Source organism: Protopterus annectens, chromosome 3.part1, assembly GCF_019279795.1.
Source record: "Protopterus annectens isolate FY-2018-M chromosome 3.part1, PAN1.0, whole genome shotgun sequence".
Lineage (NCBI taxonomy): Eukaryota > Metazoa > Chordata > Ceratodontiformes > Protopteridae > Protopterus > Protopterus annectens.
This window is the reverse complement of record NC_056732.1, coordinates 27,310,240-27,324,507: the sequence shown is the minus strand read 5'-3', so window position 1 is coordinate 27,324,507 and position 14,268 is coordinate 27,310,240. Positions and strand designations below refer to the sequence as shown.

The 14,268-nt window shown below is 45.3% G+C and overlaps 1 protein-coding gene across 1 annotated transcript in view; it reads left to right on the top strand.

Annotated features, from left to right (window-relative positions):
* Positions 1 to 14,268, top strand: part of LAMA1 (laminin subunit alpha 1) — a 3,417,884-nt gene that overhangs the window by 87,474 nt on the left and 3,316,142 nt on the right. The window contains exon 3 of the mRNA XM_044066516.1: positions 2,852 to 3,012. Within this exon, the coding sequence (XP_043922451.1) occupies positions 2,852 to 3,012 (161 nt within the window). The remainder of the gene's footprint in view (positions 1 to 2,851; positions 3,013 to 14,268) is intronic.

Genomic DNA, 14,268 nt, shown 5'->3' with positions numbered 1-14,268 from the left:
TTTAAACCAGGCAATCCACCTACCTACCTTCTTTCCCAACCCACAAAACAGAGGGAAAGAATACTGCATACCTTGGATGTACATAGACAGCTACGCTACTACCTGGACAGAACAAAAGTAGCAGAAAAACTGACCAGCTTTTTGTAGCCTATGCAACAGGAAGGGAAGGAAAAGCTATTTCCAAACAGACAATCTCCAAATGGATAGGAAATTGCATACGATTCTGTTACTCCTTCCATGGAAAACCAATTCCACAGAACATAAGACCTCATTCTACAAGGGCAACAGCCACTACCACAGCCTTCTTACGAGGAGTGGCAACCAAAGACATTATTGAGGCGGCTACTTGGACCTCCGTGCATACATTTGCCAAGCATTATAATTTGCCTCTATATTCCAGATCCCAAGCAGGGTTTGCCACTGCTGTACTGCAAGGGATCTTAAACACACCATAATCTAGTTTTCCTCCTCCCTAGTTGGCTATGGTATTCTACCCAGTTGTTATGACTGCAGATGCATCCATGAAGGACATAGTACAGTTTTGTACCTACCATAAATGTAGATGTCCGAACTGGATAGCATCTGCAGTCAGGATTACCCTCCTCCTTCCCCTCTGTGGTACTCCTAGGGTGTTTACCCTCCTAATAGCTAGCTGGTGGGGGGAGTCTTTTATGGTGTATTTGTTTGTATATATGTACATACATGCTTATTTTTGTGTTTACCTCTATCTTTTTGGAAACATTGGCATTTATCCAAATTTTAGTCTTCAAGAGGGCAACTGGCATCTGGGGCAAGAAACACTGAGGAAAATGGCGTCGGCTGATGCCTTTATACCCGAAGACCAACAGAGATGACGTCGGGTGAAGTGCGACATCAGCCGAAGCCGGACCCGGACTTTGGAATCCGGCCGACTGAAGGGCTGCCTGACGACAGGACAACCCAGTTGTTATGACTGCAGATGCTATCCAGTTCGGACATCTACATTTATGGTAGGTACAAAACTGTACTTTTTCCAATGAGCCACCCGGGATTTAGGTGCTGGGGACGCTGTCCCATCAGTTCAGAATGTAGGCGAGATAGGATCACATAACATCTTTTAGTTATGTACTCACCATAACTTCAGCTGTTTGGGATCCATCTCGCCTACATTCCCAATAACCCACCCTCCTTCCCCCTTCCTTGGAGATCAGAGGATATCAGAAGGTCCGAATCCTGTTTCATCTTGAAACATCTAACAATGTTATATAACCAAGTTGTGCATGTGTGCATGAATGCGGACAAACAAGATCTGGGGGATTAGTGGTGGTGCATCCTGGGATAAAGATAGCTCAGCCAATTAGAGGCCTCGCTCTATAGCATAAGCGTGCCGAGTCGGAGCCGAGGGATCGGCTCCGAACCCATCAGTTCAGAATGTAGGCGAGATGGATCCCAAACATCTGAAGTTATGGTGAGTACATAACTAAAAGTTTTGTACCTACCATAAATGTAGATGTTCGAGTGCTAATACCGCTGCAGTACAAGTTACCCTCCCGCCTTCCCCACTTGGTAAAGGCATAAGGGCCTAACCCCCTCTTCATACAACCTGACTGGGTTATCCTTCTATGGTTTATTTGCTTGCAACTACTGATTTTGGATTGTATTGCATTATTTGTGTGTGTGTATATATATATATATATATATTTATATATATATATATATATATATATATATATATATATATTTATGTATTGCCTTCCTTCGGGTGGCACCTGACATCTGGGGCAGGAAAGACTGAAGAACATGGCGTCGGCTGTGTCTTATATACTCTGGCCTCACTGACGTCAAGAGAGAAAGCGACACCAACCGACGCCGGACCTAGACTTTGGAATTCGGCCGACCGAGGACCCGCCTGACGGCAGAGAACCCATCTGTGATTACTGCAGCTGTATTAGCACTCGAACATCTACATTTATGGTAGGTACAAAACTGTACTTTTGCCATGCAGATCTCCCATGGAAGTTGCCATACCCCAGAGAGATTTATCTGGTCAGGAAAATACATCAAAGCAGCAGGTAAGAACATCACTAAGTAAGCAAGTACTAAAGAAAGTCTTGTGTACCTTTTTACTGGCAGAAGCAGCACTTGCAGTAATATAAACAAAAATGACCCTTTGTCATCAGAGCAGGAAGTCCTGTCGTCACACTGCTGAAGATGTATACTGTAAGGGTGGCCACCTTTTTCACTAGTACCTTCTGTTTTCTTTTACACAAGTCATTGTGTGTTCTTTGTTAAACTATATTTTGCTAGTCTCCATTTATTTATTTATTGTTTTCTTTATTAATTTAACATTTGTTGATCAGGAAAGTCTGACTAGGACAGAGCCTATTTTCAGCTGATGCCCGGGGAAAACTGCTCCAGATACACATCTTTGGAATGTAGGAGAAACTGGAGTACCCAGTGGAAACCCATGTGAATGCAGGGAGGACATGCAGACTCCACACAGAAGGCACTCCAGCCGAGAATTGAACCAGAGAACCTCTTGCTGTAAGGTGACACTGTTGACTGCTGCATCACTGCACCACCCTGCACCACTGTGCCGCAGTTTATTGAAACTAACTGCAGTTTTGTATACGAGTAAATCATTGAAGGGATGCACAAAACTTTTAACTTACTCATTACATTAAAAGGATACCCTAAGAGTTGTATGCCCCTAGTATTGTTCAGAAATAGTACGTAGCAGCTGCTTTATAGAAAGCTTTTTCGACCCAAGAAGGTATAGTGAAGGGAAGTGCAGTCAGGTATAATCATTAAAGGCCGACTGACGGATCTGCTTATTTCTATATAATCTTTCTACTTTTGTTTCCCTATCAAGGCATTTTACCAGGTCAGTGCCATTGCAGAGAAGGCTATGCTGGAGAGAAGTGTGATCGCTGCAGTTTTGGTTACAGTGGCTATCCAGACTGTACACGCTGCAACTGTAGTCTGGTTGGTAGCACCAACATTGATCCCTGTGAGAAGCCATGCCACTGCAAGGTATGTACAACACGGCTTGTTTTTTTTTTAACATATGACAGTGTCAGCTGGATAACATAAGTGATTTGCAACCTGATTGCATCTAGCTCCACACACACACACACACACACACACACACACACACACACACACACACACACACACACACACACACACACACACACACGCACACAATTTGATGAAGAACTGTCTAAAACAGCATTGCTGTCTTTCATTAGAAAGATGTCAGAAGACTTAACGGTGGGAGAAAATATCCTTTCCCTACATTGCAGTCTGTCAATGTGTTAAATGCAGTTTTCAGTTTTTTAGATTCTATTCTACTTTATCCTTTGATTCTGATTGTACTGTCAGCCACTCAACCACCACTCCATCTCAGATGGACTTTAGGTCATTTATAACCAAAAGTGCCAAGGAGATAAACCATGCTACTGTTTCAGTACTATCATGTATATCTGGTTATGCCATGTTCACAAAAGGTACTCATGTATTCCTTCTTGAAAGTTTTCTGAACAAAGCTTATTTATTAATTTTTACCTGTGCTGAAACCTGATGTCCTTCAAGAATGCAACTGCAGTCATAACATATGGGTTGTCCTGCCTCAGGCAGCCCTCGGTCGGCCGGATTCCAAAGTCTGGGTCCGAAGTCGGCTGATGTCGCATTTCTCTCCGACGTCAGAGCGGCTGGAGTATATAAGCATCAGCCGACGCCATTTTCTTCAGTCTTTCTTGCCGCGCGGTGCCCGAAGCAGAAGCAGTTCGCAAGTGTCGGTCGGTCAGCTCCTGTATTCTTCAAATCCGAAGTCATCAAAAAAGCTAAGTACCCCTTTGGGGACCTTTTCTTGCCTCAGCCGATGTCAGAAATTACTGAAAAAGTTAACAATTGTCTGTCTTGTGGTAAACAAATACCTCATAAGGATTTCCACTCTTACTGTCTTCCTTGCCTTGGCCCAGACCACGACGTCTCGGCCTGTGTGCCTGTGCTCGCTTCAATAAGCGCACTCTCAGGCGCCGGATGGAGTTCGCTGAAGACTTTTTCGGCGATAAAATTGCTAATACAATGCCGTCGGAACTTCCGACATCGCAGACTCCTAAGAAACGAAAAGACCGGGACCGACATCCTCGGCCCGTGTCTTCCACCGACTCCACGCCAAAACCTACCGCGAGTGCTCCGGTTCCCCCTGAGACGGTTATTTCACCACTCCGAACCGAAGACACCGCATTACCGATACCTCCGATACCGGAGGCCACACCGACGCCAGTTATAGATTTTCCTCCGGATACTGAAGGAGGAAATGCCCGAGACCATTGCTGTAGATAAGGTCACTCCTGCACGTGGAGCTGCTAGGCCTCCTATGGCCATGTCTATTAAGGCCTACATACGTGCTAAGGCAGCCAGCAAGACCAAGCACCTTACTGCTAAAGCCTTACCTCAGCCTACTCCTGAAACACAAATCATGACTATGGCCGCAGACTTAATTTCCATGATTAGAGGTTCACAGGCCCATCCTGAGAGAGGATCCCAGCCTCCTTCTGATAAGAGGCCCCGGGTTGAACCCTCTGACCCTATCCCTTCAGATGAAGATTCTGAGGACTCTGTTCACTACGATGGCCAGGAAGAGCTCTTCCAGACCTATGAGGACTCAGATGCAGAGGATTCCATCCCCTCGGCCTCCCCTCCTGAGGATATTTCTTTTGGGGAAGTTCTGCATACCATGAGGGAACATTTTAAGTGGCAAGGCCAGGAATATTCTGATTCCAGAAAGCGCCTTCGAACCTTCCTTAAAAAGCCCCAACACAGGCCCCTGGCTATACCTCCTGTGCTTGATGTTTTGGATGACCTATACTCTGACTCCAGTGTTACCCCAGATACTCTTCCTCCTGCTCCAGCCAAGCCCGACAGATATTATAGGGTCCCAGAAACACATTCTCATTTCTTTAGGGCCCATGCTGTTGATTTAGAAACTATTTCTCAGGGACCTAAAGGGGTTTCAGCATCCACCTCCAAAAATCCTTTGCCTTCCAACAGGGAAGCTAGGTCATTAGAGAGATGGGGGGGAAAAGGTCTACACCTCCACTTCTTTATCTATGAGAGCTCTGAATTGCCTCTTTCATATGTTTCAATATCAGGATTACCTGTTAGATGAGTTACAGAAAACATTGGCCTCTCCTGAACCTTTAGACAGGAAGTCTTTGCAGGAAGCTGTACATAATTCTCAGCAAGTCAGCAATCACTTTCTGCAGTGTGGATATGATGCATTGGAAGCTTCATGTAGGGCAGCTATGACAGGGGCGGTCATTCGTAGACATGCATGGTTAAAAGAACAACCTCTACCAGATCATGTTAAGGCAAAACTTCTTGATGCACCCTTGGAAAAGAACAAGCTTTTTGGTGCTAATGCTAAAGATGTGTTAAAGTCCATCGAGGAAAAAGCAAAATCAGTTCAGACGGTCAAAGATTTCCTCCAGGTTCAGCCACTCAGATTCAGCAGGAATTGGCCTTCTAAAAACTGGTCCTTTCCTAACCCTGAAAGATTTCAAAGGGGTAAAAACAGGCGTGGCCGAGGAAGAGGACAATACAGAGGTTCTTACAAGGGACGACAATGGCAACCAGCAAGCCAAAGAAGTGACACGTATTCAAGCAGAGAGCAAGGACATTCTACTAAAACATCTGGCGTTTGTAAAAGAATTACTAATTTGCCTAGGGTACACAGTAAACGAAAAGAAATCAAAACTAGTGCCCTCTCAAGAGATAATATTCCTGGGTGCAAGCTTAAATACAACGGCCCAGATGGCTTATCTCATGCCAGACAAGCAAAGGCAACTGACTTATTACTTTCAAATGATGGCAACAAAGACCCAGTTACCTGCAAGAAAAATTCTGCAGGCCTTGGGCTTCATGGCATCTTGCATCCTGCTAATTCCATATGCAAGACTGCATATGAGGAAACTACAGTGGTACCTAAAAAGTGTTTGGACTGAACATTGCCACAGCCTGGAAACAATAATAACTCTTATTCCCTGCCTGCAACAGGAGTTTCGATGGTGGGCACTGGCCTGTCACCACAACAAGGGACAGCTTTTCACTTTACCCACAGCCAGGCAGACACTAACAGATGCATCGGATTATGCCTGGGGGGCACACATGGCAAGAAAATGTATTCAGGGCACGTGGCCCACGGACCAAATGCATCTTCACATCAATCAAAAAGAGATGCTAGCTGTACAGAATGCCCTGACAGCCTTCAAGGATCTACTACATCCAGGACAACTATTACTAAAGACGGACAATACTACAGTTATGTGGTACATAAACAAGCAAGGGGGCACACATTCCTACCTCTCTGCAGGCAAGCCATGACCTTGTGGAAGACAGCACTGACCTATCAAGTATATCTGCAGGCACAATTCCTGCCAGGAAACAAAAATACTCTGACAGACGAACTAAGCAGAAACCTCATGGACCCTCACAAGTGGAAACTAAATCCACAGGTCTTCAGCATAATAACAAGGAAATGGGGATGCCTCCCCTCACAACTACCAACTACAGAGATTCTTCACAAGGACTTATCACTCACAAGCATGGAAAGTGGATGCTCTATCTTTCATCTGGAAAACCCTAACAGTTTATGCCTTTCCACCACTGCCTCTCCTTCCCAAGGTGCTCCTAAAAGTCAGACAAGAGAAGCCAAAAATGATTCTGATTGCCCCAGACTGGCCACGTCAGCACTGGTACCCAGTCCTAAAGAGCTTATCTCTAGGCCCAGCCTGGACTTTGCCTCTAATTCCTCATCTTCTGACTCAACAAAACAATCAGATCCTGCACAGCCAACTCAGAACCTTAAATCTGGCGGCATGGCAGATAATATAGCCACTCAGAACACCTCTTTCTCTAAAGCTGTTATTGATGTCATTTTGGAAGCCAGGAGGCCCAGCACCAGGAAATCTTATGCAGAAAAATGGAAGAGATTCTGTGCTTGGAACTAGGCACAAGGACTTGAACCACTTGTTCCAAATATTCCTCAGATTTTACAATACCTAACTGAGATGCTGGACAAAGGCCTGTCCTTCTCATCAATTAAGATCCATGCCTCTGAAATTTCAGCTCATTATAATACGGAACCTCCTATTTTCTCTCATCCACTGCTAAGACAGTACCTCAGAGGGGCAAAAAGCATAAGACACCCAAGGAGAGCACCAATACCTACATGGGACCTCAACTTTGTTTTAGAAAATCTCACACTACCTCCTTTTGAGCCAGCCAGTACAACTGACATAAAATTCTTATGGAAAACTGCTATGCTCCTAGCAATAACTTCAGCAAGGAGAGTCTCAGAGTTACAGGCATTAATGGCAGTGGAACCTTTTATCATTTTTCATCCGGACAGGGTTTCTCTAAGGACAAACCCAACATTTATGCCAAAGGTAGTATCCAGTGTGGCTCTTAACCAAACCATTCATTTCCAACATTTTATCCAAATCCCCAGAATAAAGGGGAGGGACTTCTGCACTCTTTGGATATTCACAGGCAGCTACGCTTCTACTTGGACAAAACAAAAGCTTTCAGAAAAACTGAGCAACTGTTTGTAGCATATGCTGCAGGATCACAAGGAAAGACTATCTCAAAACAAACTATTTCAAAATGGATAGGACACTGTATTTGTTTCTGCTATGCTCAGCATGGAAAGTCAGTGCCTAAGAATATTAGGCCACATTCTACCAGGGCAGCAGCCACTTCAGTAGCCCTTCTCAGAGGAGTACCAACCAAGGAGATTTTGGAGGCTGCAGCTTGGAGATCAGTGCACACTTTCACCAAGCATTATCACTTACCTCTTTACTCTAAATCCAGAGCAGGCATTGCCACTGCAGTTCTGCAGGGCCTCATAGCCACTCCTAATCCTATTTAGACCCAGCCGCCCTACCTCAGCTTTGGGATTCAACCCAAGTGTAATGACTGCAACAGTGAAACACGATGAACATAGTACAGTTGTGTACCTACCATAAATGTAGATGTTCGAGTGTATTCACTGTTGTAGTCCAGGTTACCCACCCTCCATCCCCCTTTCTTTGCTGGGACTTATCTGTACTTCTCTATCCTATGCAACCTATGTGGTGTATTTGCTTGTAGATGAAGGTTTTGTTTTTATTTTACTGTATGTTTTTATAAGCAGTACGTATTGTCTACCTTCTTGGGGGCACCTGACATCTGGGGCAAGAAAAACTGAAGAAAATGGCGTCGGCTGCATCTTATATACCCCTGGCACACTGACGTCAGGGAAGAGGCGATAGCAACCGACGCCGGACCAGGACTTTGGAATTCAGGCCGACTGAGGGTAGCCTGCTAGCAGGATAACCCAAGTGTAATGACTGCAACAGTGAATATACTCAAACATCTACATTTATGGTAGGTACACAACTGTACTTTTTATCTCTCTGTGCCATCAGAGCTGGTATCAGATAGTGTCCATTTCATCCATAATGCTGTTTTCTGATTGGCTAGTTGCAGTGTTTTTTTTTAATGTTAATGTCCACAACTGGTTGTGGGTATCACAAAGTTTACCCATGGATGGTGTGGTTTGATCATGAGGTCAAATTCTGAATGATTAAACAAAACTATCTGTGAGTACATAGTGTGATACACACAGCAGTGGATTATGGCTATTGTATAATGACATTTAAAATATGCAATTGCTTGCCTTTTTTTAAATAATGCCATTGTATAAACAAACTTTATTGTTCTTCCATGATTTCATGGACATGTGAAGCATGCACTGCGCTTATGCTCAGCATATACGTGCTGAAGCTTGCACAGTACATATTTAGAGTAAGTAGTTCTTTTTATTTAAACAAATAGATAAACAAAAAAGCTGGTGTCAGGCTCGTGTATTCTTTGAGCTGCTGAGCTGTCAGTATTTTTTTCCTTTTTATGCAAACATTTTAAACAGTGAATAAAAATGCATTCTCTTGTGATGAGTAGCATTGCCAGAAAAGTAATTGATCTGGTGTTGTGATCTTCATTTTCATTAATCTGTGGGTCTCGGTTCCGACCCTTGGAACCGATCGGCCACTCTCCAAGCTTGAGATTCCAGAGATGAGCTTCTCTCTTCTACCATAATGCTCTGCTTTCCCACACTCCTTCAGATCCCTTTTTCTGCGCTTTGTTCAGCAGCGAGGTTCCTGGGCTCTGGGCTCCTCCATAAGTTTCTTCAAGATGTAGAGTGAGTTGTGTACTGTTTTCGTCTTCTGCCTTTCTGCTCTGTCTTCCTTACCTGTAAATAGTTTCTCTTCTGTCTTTGGATCCTTTGTTTCCTCTCTTTAAATGGGTTTTCTTTTGCCACAGTTTTCTTCTCCCGCTTTTTATTTAAAAAAAAAAGAACAGAAAAAAAAAACCTTTCTTTGTCTTGTCTACTTTTTTTTCTCTTCCTTATGGCTGATTGTAAACCTAAATGCACTTCCTATGGGCATAAGATCCCACTGTCTGATGCCCACAGGGAGTGTGTGCACTGCCTTGGGCCTACACACCTGGATGCCCACTGTGAGGTGCGCAAAGTTTTCCACCCTAAGCTTTGGCGAATAGGAGGAGCAAACTTATTCTTAAGGGTTTGGTCCCTCCTTCCTCCTCTTTGGGTGTTCTTTCCACTTCGGGGACTCAGCCCCCTTCCAAAAAGTCCCAGAAGGCGTGGGAGAACAGTAAACGCTCACCCACAAGGTCCTCCTCAGAACTTCCCAAGAAGGTTATGAGTCTTGGAGCTGGCCATTCTGATGTGGGGTCCTCGGCTCCTATATCCCCCCTCTGCCCCAGTCTTCTTCCGTGGCTTCGGAGCCTACTGTAACATCTGTGGCAGTTCTGGCTTCTTTTTCGGCTCCCAGCTTAGCACCGACTATCACCCAGGAGATCTTCAAGACCTCTCTCCTTCGCTTCCTCCAGGTCTTCCCAAAGCTTTACTTCCAAGGACATAGGCAGACTGATGAGGCAGATGTCCTTCAAGGATGCATCTGCAGTCATAACATATGGGTTGTCCTGCCTCAAGCAGCCCTTCGGTCGGCCGGATTCCAAAGTCTGGGTCTGGCCTCGGCTGATGTCGCACTTCACCCGACGTCATAGCTCCTGGGGTATAAAGGCATCAGCCGACGCCATTTTCCTCAGTCTTTCTTGCCGCGCGGTGCCCGAAGCAGAAGCTGTTCGCAAGTGCCGGTCGGTCAGATCCAGAGATTTCAGCTACCGAAGACTTCTAAAAAAGCTAAGTACCCCGTTGGGGACTCTTTCTTGCCTCAGCCGATGTCAGACAAAGTAAATAATTGTTAACTTGTGGGAAACAAATACCTCATAAGGATTTCCACTCTTACTGCCTTCCTTGCTTAGGCCCAGACCACGACGTATCAGCTTGTTTAGCCTGTGCTTCCTTCAACCGACGGACACTTAGACGTCGGTCGGAGTTTGCAGAAGAGTTTTTTGGTTCCGCTTTTGCATATAAAATGCTGTCGGAGACTCCGATTACACATTTAGCCAAAAAACGCAAGGAAAAGGACCGACACTCGCGGCCCGCGGTTTCGGCTGAAACCACGGTTAGGCCTACCGTGAGTGTCTCGGTTTCGGCTGAAACCGAGTCCTCGGTTCTTCCTTCTGCCGAAAGCATGCCTCCGACAACCGAGGCCACAGAGGCCCCGGCTGAGTCGGCTTCAGAAATTCCTACCGAAGAAGCAGGCACAAGAATTGTCCGACACCATTCCGTTGGACATCTCTACTCCTGCACGTGGGGCAGCTAGACCCCCTGCTTCTATGTCTATTAAGGCCTTCTCCAGGGCTAAAGCAGCTAAAATTTCCAAGGCCTTACCAACAAAAGCTTCCTCTCACAGACCTTCCTCAAGTTCTCAGATTCTCAGCCTTGCTGAGGACCTTATATCTCTGATTAGGGGATCCCAACCTCACCCAGACAGGGCCTCACAACCTCCTCCTGAAAAAAGGCCTAGGACTGAACCCCCTGAACCTCTCTCCTCTGACTATTCCTCGGATGGATCAGATTTATCAGACCATCAGGAAGGACCATACTCACCTTATGAGGATTCTGATTCAGAAGACTCAATTCCTTCTGCCTCCCCCCCAGAAGAATTTTCCTTTGGGGAGACTTTACACTCAATGAGGAAACATTTTCAATGGCAGGGTCAGGATTTTTCTGATTCTAGGAAAAGGCTAAGGACTTTTTTACACTTGCCACTGCATAGGCCTTTAGCCATTCCACCTGTACTATCAGTTGTTGATGATGCATACAATGATGCCAGTTCTGCCCCTGATTCTCTTCCCCCGGCCCCTGCCAAACCTGACAGATATTACAGGGTCCCGGATTCTCACTTCCACTTGTATAAGGCCCATGCTGCAGACCCAGAAACTATTTCTCAGGGCCCAAAGGGTGTTGCAGCTGCCACTGCCAAAAAACCCCTACCCTCTGAAAGAGAGTCAAAAGCATTAGAGAGATGGGGTAAAAATGTTTATACATCTGCTACTCTTTCTGCCAGGGCTTTAAACTGTCAATTTCACATGATACAGTACCAGGAATTTTTGTTAGATCAGCTGAATAAAAAGTTTTCCTCTCCTGAACCTTTAGACCGTAAGTCCCTTCAGGATTTGGTACACAACTCTCAGCAGGTCAGTAATCATTTCTTAAAATGTGGCTATGATGCACTGGAGGCTTCATTTAGATCAGCTATGACTGGAGCAGTGATTCAAAGGCATGCCTGGCTAAAAGAGCAATCCTTGCCAGACCATGTCAAGTCTAAACTCCTAGATGCCCCTATGGAGAAACAAAGTTTATTTGGCTCCCCTGCACAGGAGGTTCTAAAGAAAGTGGAAGAAAAAGCAAAATCTGTGCAAACAGTCAAGGATTTTCTGCAGGTCCAACCACCGAGGTTCAGCAGAAACTGGCCTTCAAAGAATTGGTCCTTTCCAGACACCTCCAGAGCACAGAAAGGCAGAAATAGATGCCCAAGAGGCAGAGGTCAATCAAGGGGTGCCTACAGGGGTCATCAGTGGCAACCTGCCAACCAGAGGAGTACCGCCACAGCTGCGACTACAACCACTTCCACAGGACAGACACAATGACTTGGCTCTGATTCCGCCTACCAGGGAGCAACTGGAAGCACCCTTGGGCGGAAAGTTAGCTTTATTTTCAAAAAACTGGCATTGCATTACAGGACACAAATGGACATTGCAAACAATAGACAAAGGCTACAGGTTTCACTTCCACACTTTACCAAAAAAGAGAGGAATGCCAAACCTTCCACCAAGCCAGAAGCCAGAGGCTCTAAAACAAATCAACAACTTACTAAGGATGAGAGCAATAGAAAGGGTACCATCTATGGAACAAGGCCAAGGATTTTACTCCAGACTATTCCTTGTACCAAGAAAAGAAACTCAATGGAGGCCTATTCTCGACTTGTCCGCACTAAACACATATCTCATTGTACCAAAATTCAAGATGCTGACCCTACAGCAACTCCTTCCCATGTTGGGCAAGGAGTCTTGGCTGGTGACTCTAGATCTCAAGGAGGCATACCTGCATGTCCCTATATGACCAGATTGCAGAAGACACCTCAGATTTCTTGCAGGATCAGAGCATTATCAATTCTCAGCATTGCCCTTTGGCTTATCTACTGCGCCCAGAGTATTCACGAAATGCCTGGCATCAGTAATTGCACATTGCAGGCTTCAGGGAATTCAGATCTACCCATACCTGGACGACTGCCTAATACAAGTGGACAACAAGACAAAAATAATAAAGGATTTGGCCTATGTCATACAACTGTTACAAGCCTTGGGATACACAGTCAACATACAGAAGTCAAGACTAGTGCCATCCCAAAGGATAACATTTTTGGGTGCAGAACTGGACACAATAACTCAGATGGCTTTTCTCACAGAAGAAAAACAAAAGCAACTCCCAGTCTACTTCATGGCTTTGACAAGACAAACTCAGCTTACTGCAAGGAAAGTCCTGCAGGCCCTGGGTTACATGGCATCTTGCATAATCTTGATCCCACATGCCAGGCTGCATATGAGAAAGTTACAATGGTACCTAAGGAATGTATGGTCTCAACACAGACACAGTCTAGAAACCATGATACCAATCATTCCATGCCTGAAAAAATAATTCCTGTGGTGGGCTCAGGCCTGCCAGACCAACAGAGGGTTGCCTTTCCACAAACCACAACCAAGGCAGACCATCACCACGGACGCCTCAGACCTAGGATGGGGGGCACACATGGAAGACAAGTGTATCCAAGGCCTATGGTCTCAAGACCAGCTGAATCTACACATAAATCTAAAGGAGATGCTGGCAGTAAAGCATGCAATCGAGGCATTCAAATCATTCCCCCAGCAAGGACATCTGCTGATAAGGACAGACAATACCACAGTCATGTGGTACATCAACAAACAGGGAGGCACGCATTCCTACCCTCTATGCCGGATGGCAATGGACCTGTGGAACCTAGGCCTGAATCTCAACATTCAACTGCAGGCCAGATTCGTACCAGGAAAAGAGAATTCACTAGCAGACAGCTTAAGCAGAACTACCACGGATGCTCACGAATGGATGCTGCATCCAGACATCTTCAAAAACATAACAAAGAAATGGGGAATGCCAGAGATAGACCTGTTCGCCTCCCCACTCAACCACCAACTGAAGAAATTCTGCTCAAGAGAATACCACCCACAAGCCTGGAGGGTGGACTCCCTTTCTTTCAGCTGGAAGGCCCTGACAGTGTATGTCTTTCCACCTCTCCCATTGATGTACAAAGTTCTACTGAAGATCAGGGAGGAACAGCCAAAGGTGATTCTAATAACTCCAGACTGGCCAAGGCAGCATTGGTACCCGCTACTGAGAAACATGTCTCGGACGAACTCATGGCCTCTACCTCTATGGCCTTTACTTCTAACGCAGAACAACTACAAGACCCTGCATCCAAACTTGAAAACGCTGCAGCTAACTGCCTGGAAAATTGCTTAAAACAAAACCAAACTGTTTTATCTCAGAGGGTCAAGGACATTATCCTGGAGGCTCACAGACCCTCCACAAGAAAAGCATACACAGCTAAATGGAAGAGATTCCTCATTTGGAGTGCATCAAAGGGAACAAATGTCACACTGGCAAACCTAGCACACATCCTAGAATACTTAGCAGAACTGTTCCACAATGGCCTGTCCTATTCTTCCATTAAGATTCATGCTTCAGCAATTTCAGCAGAGTACAACATGGATCCTCCT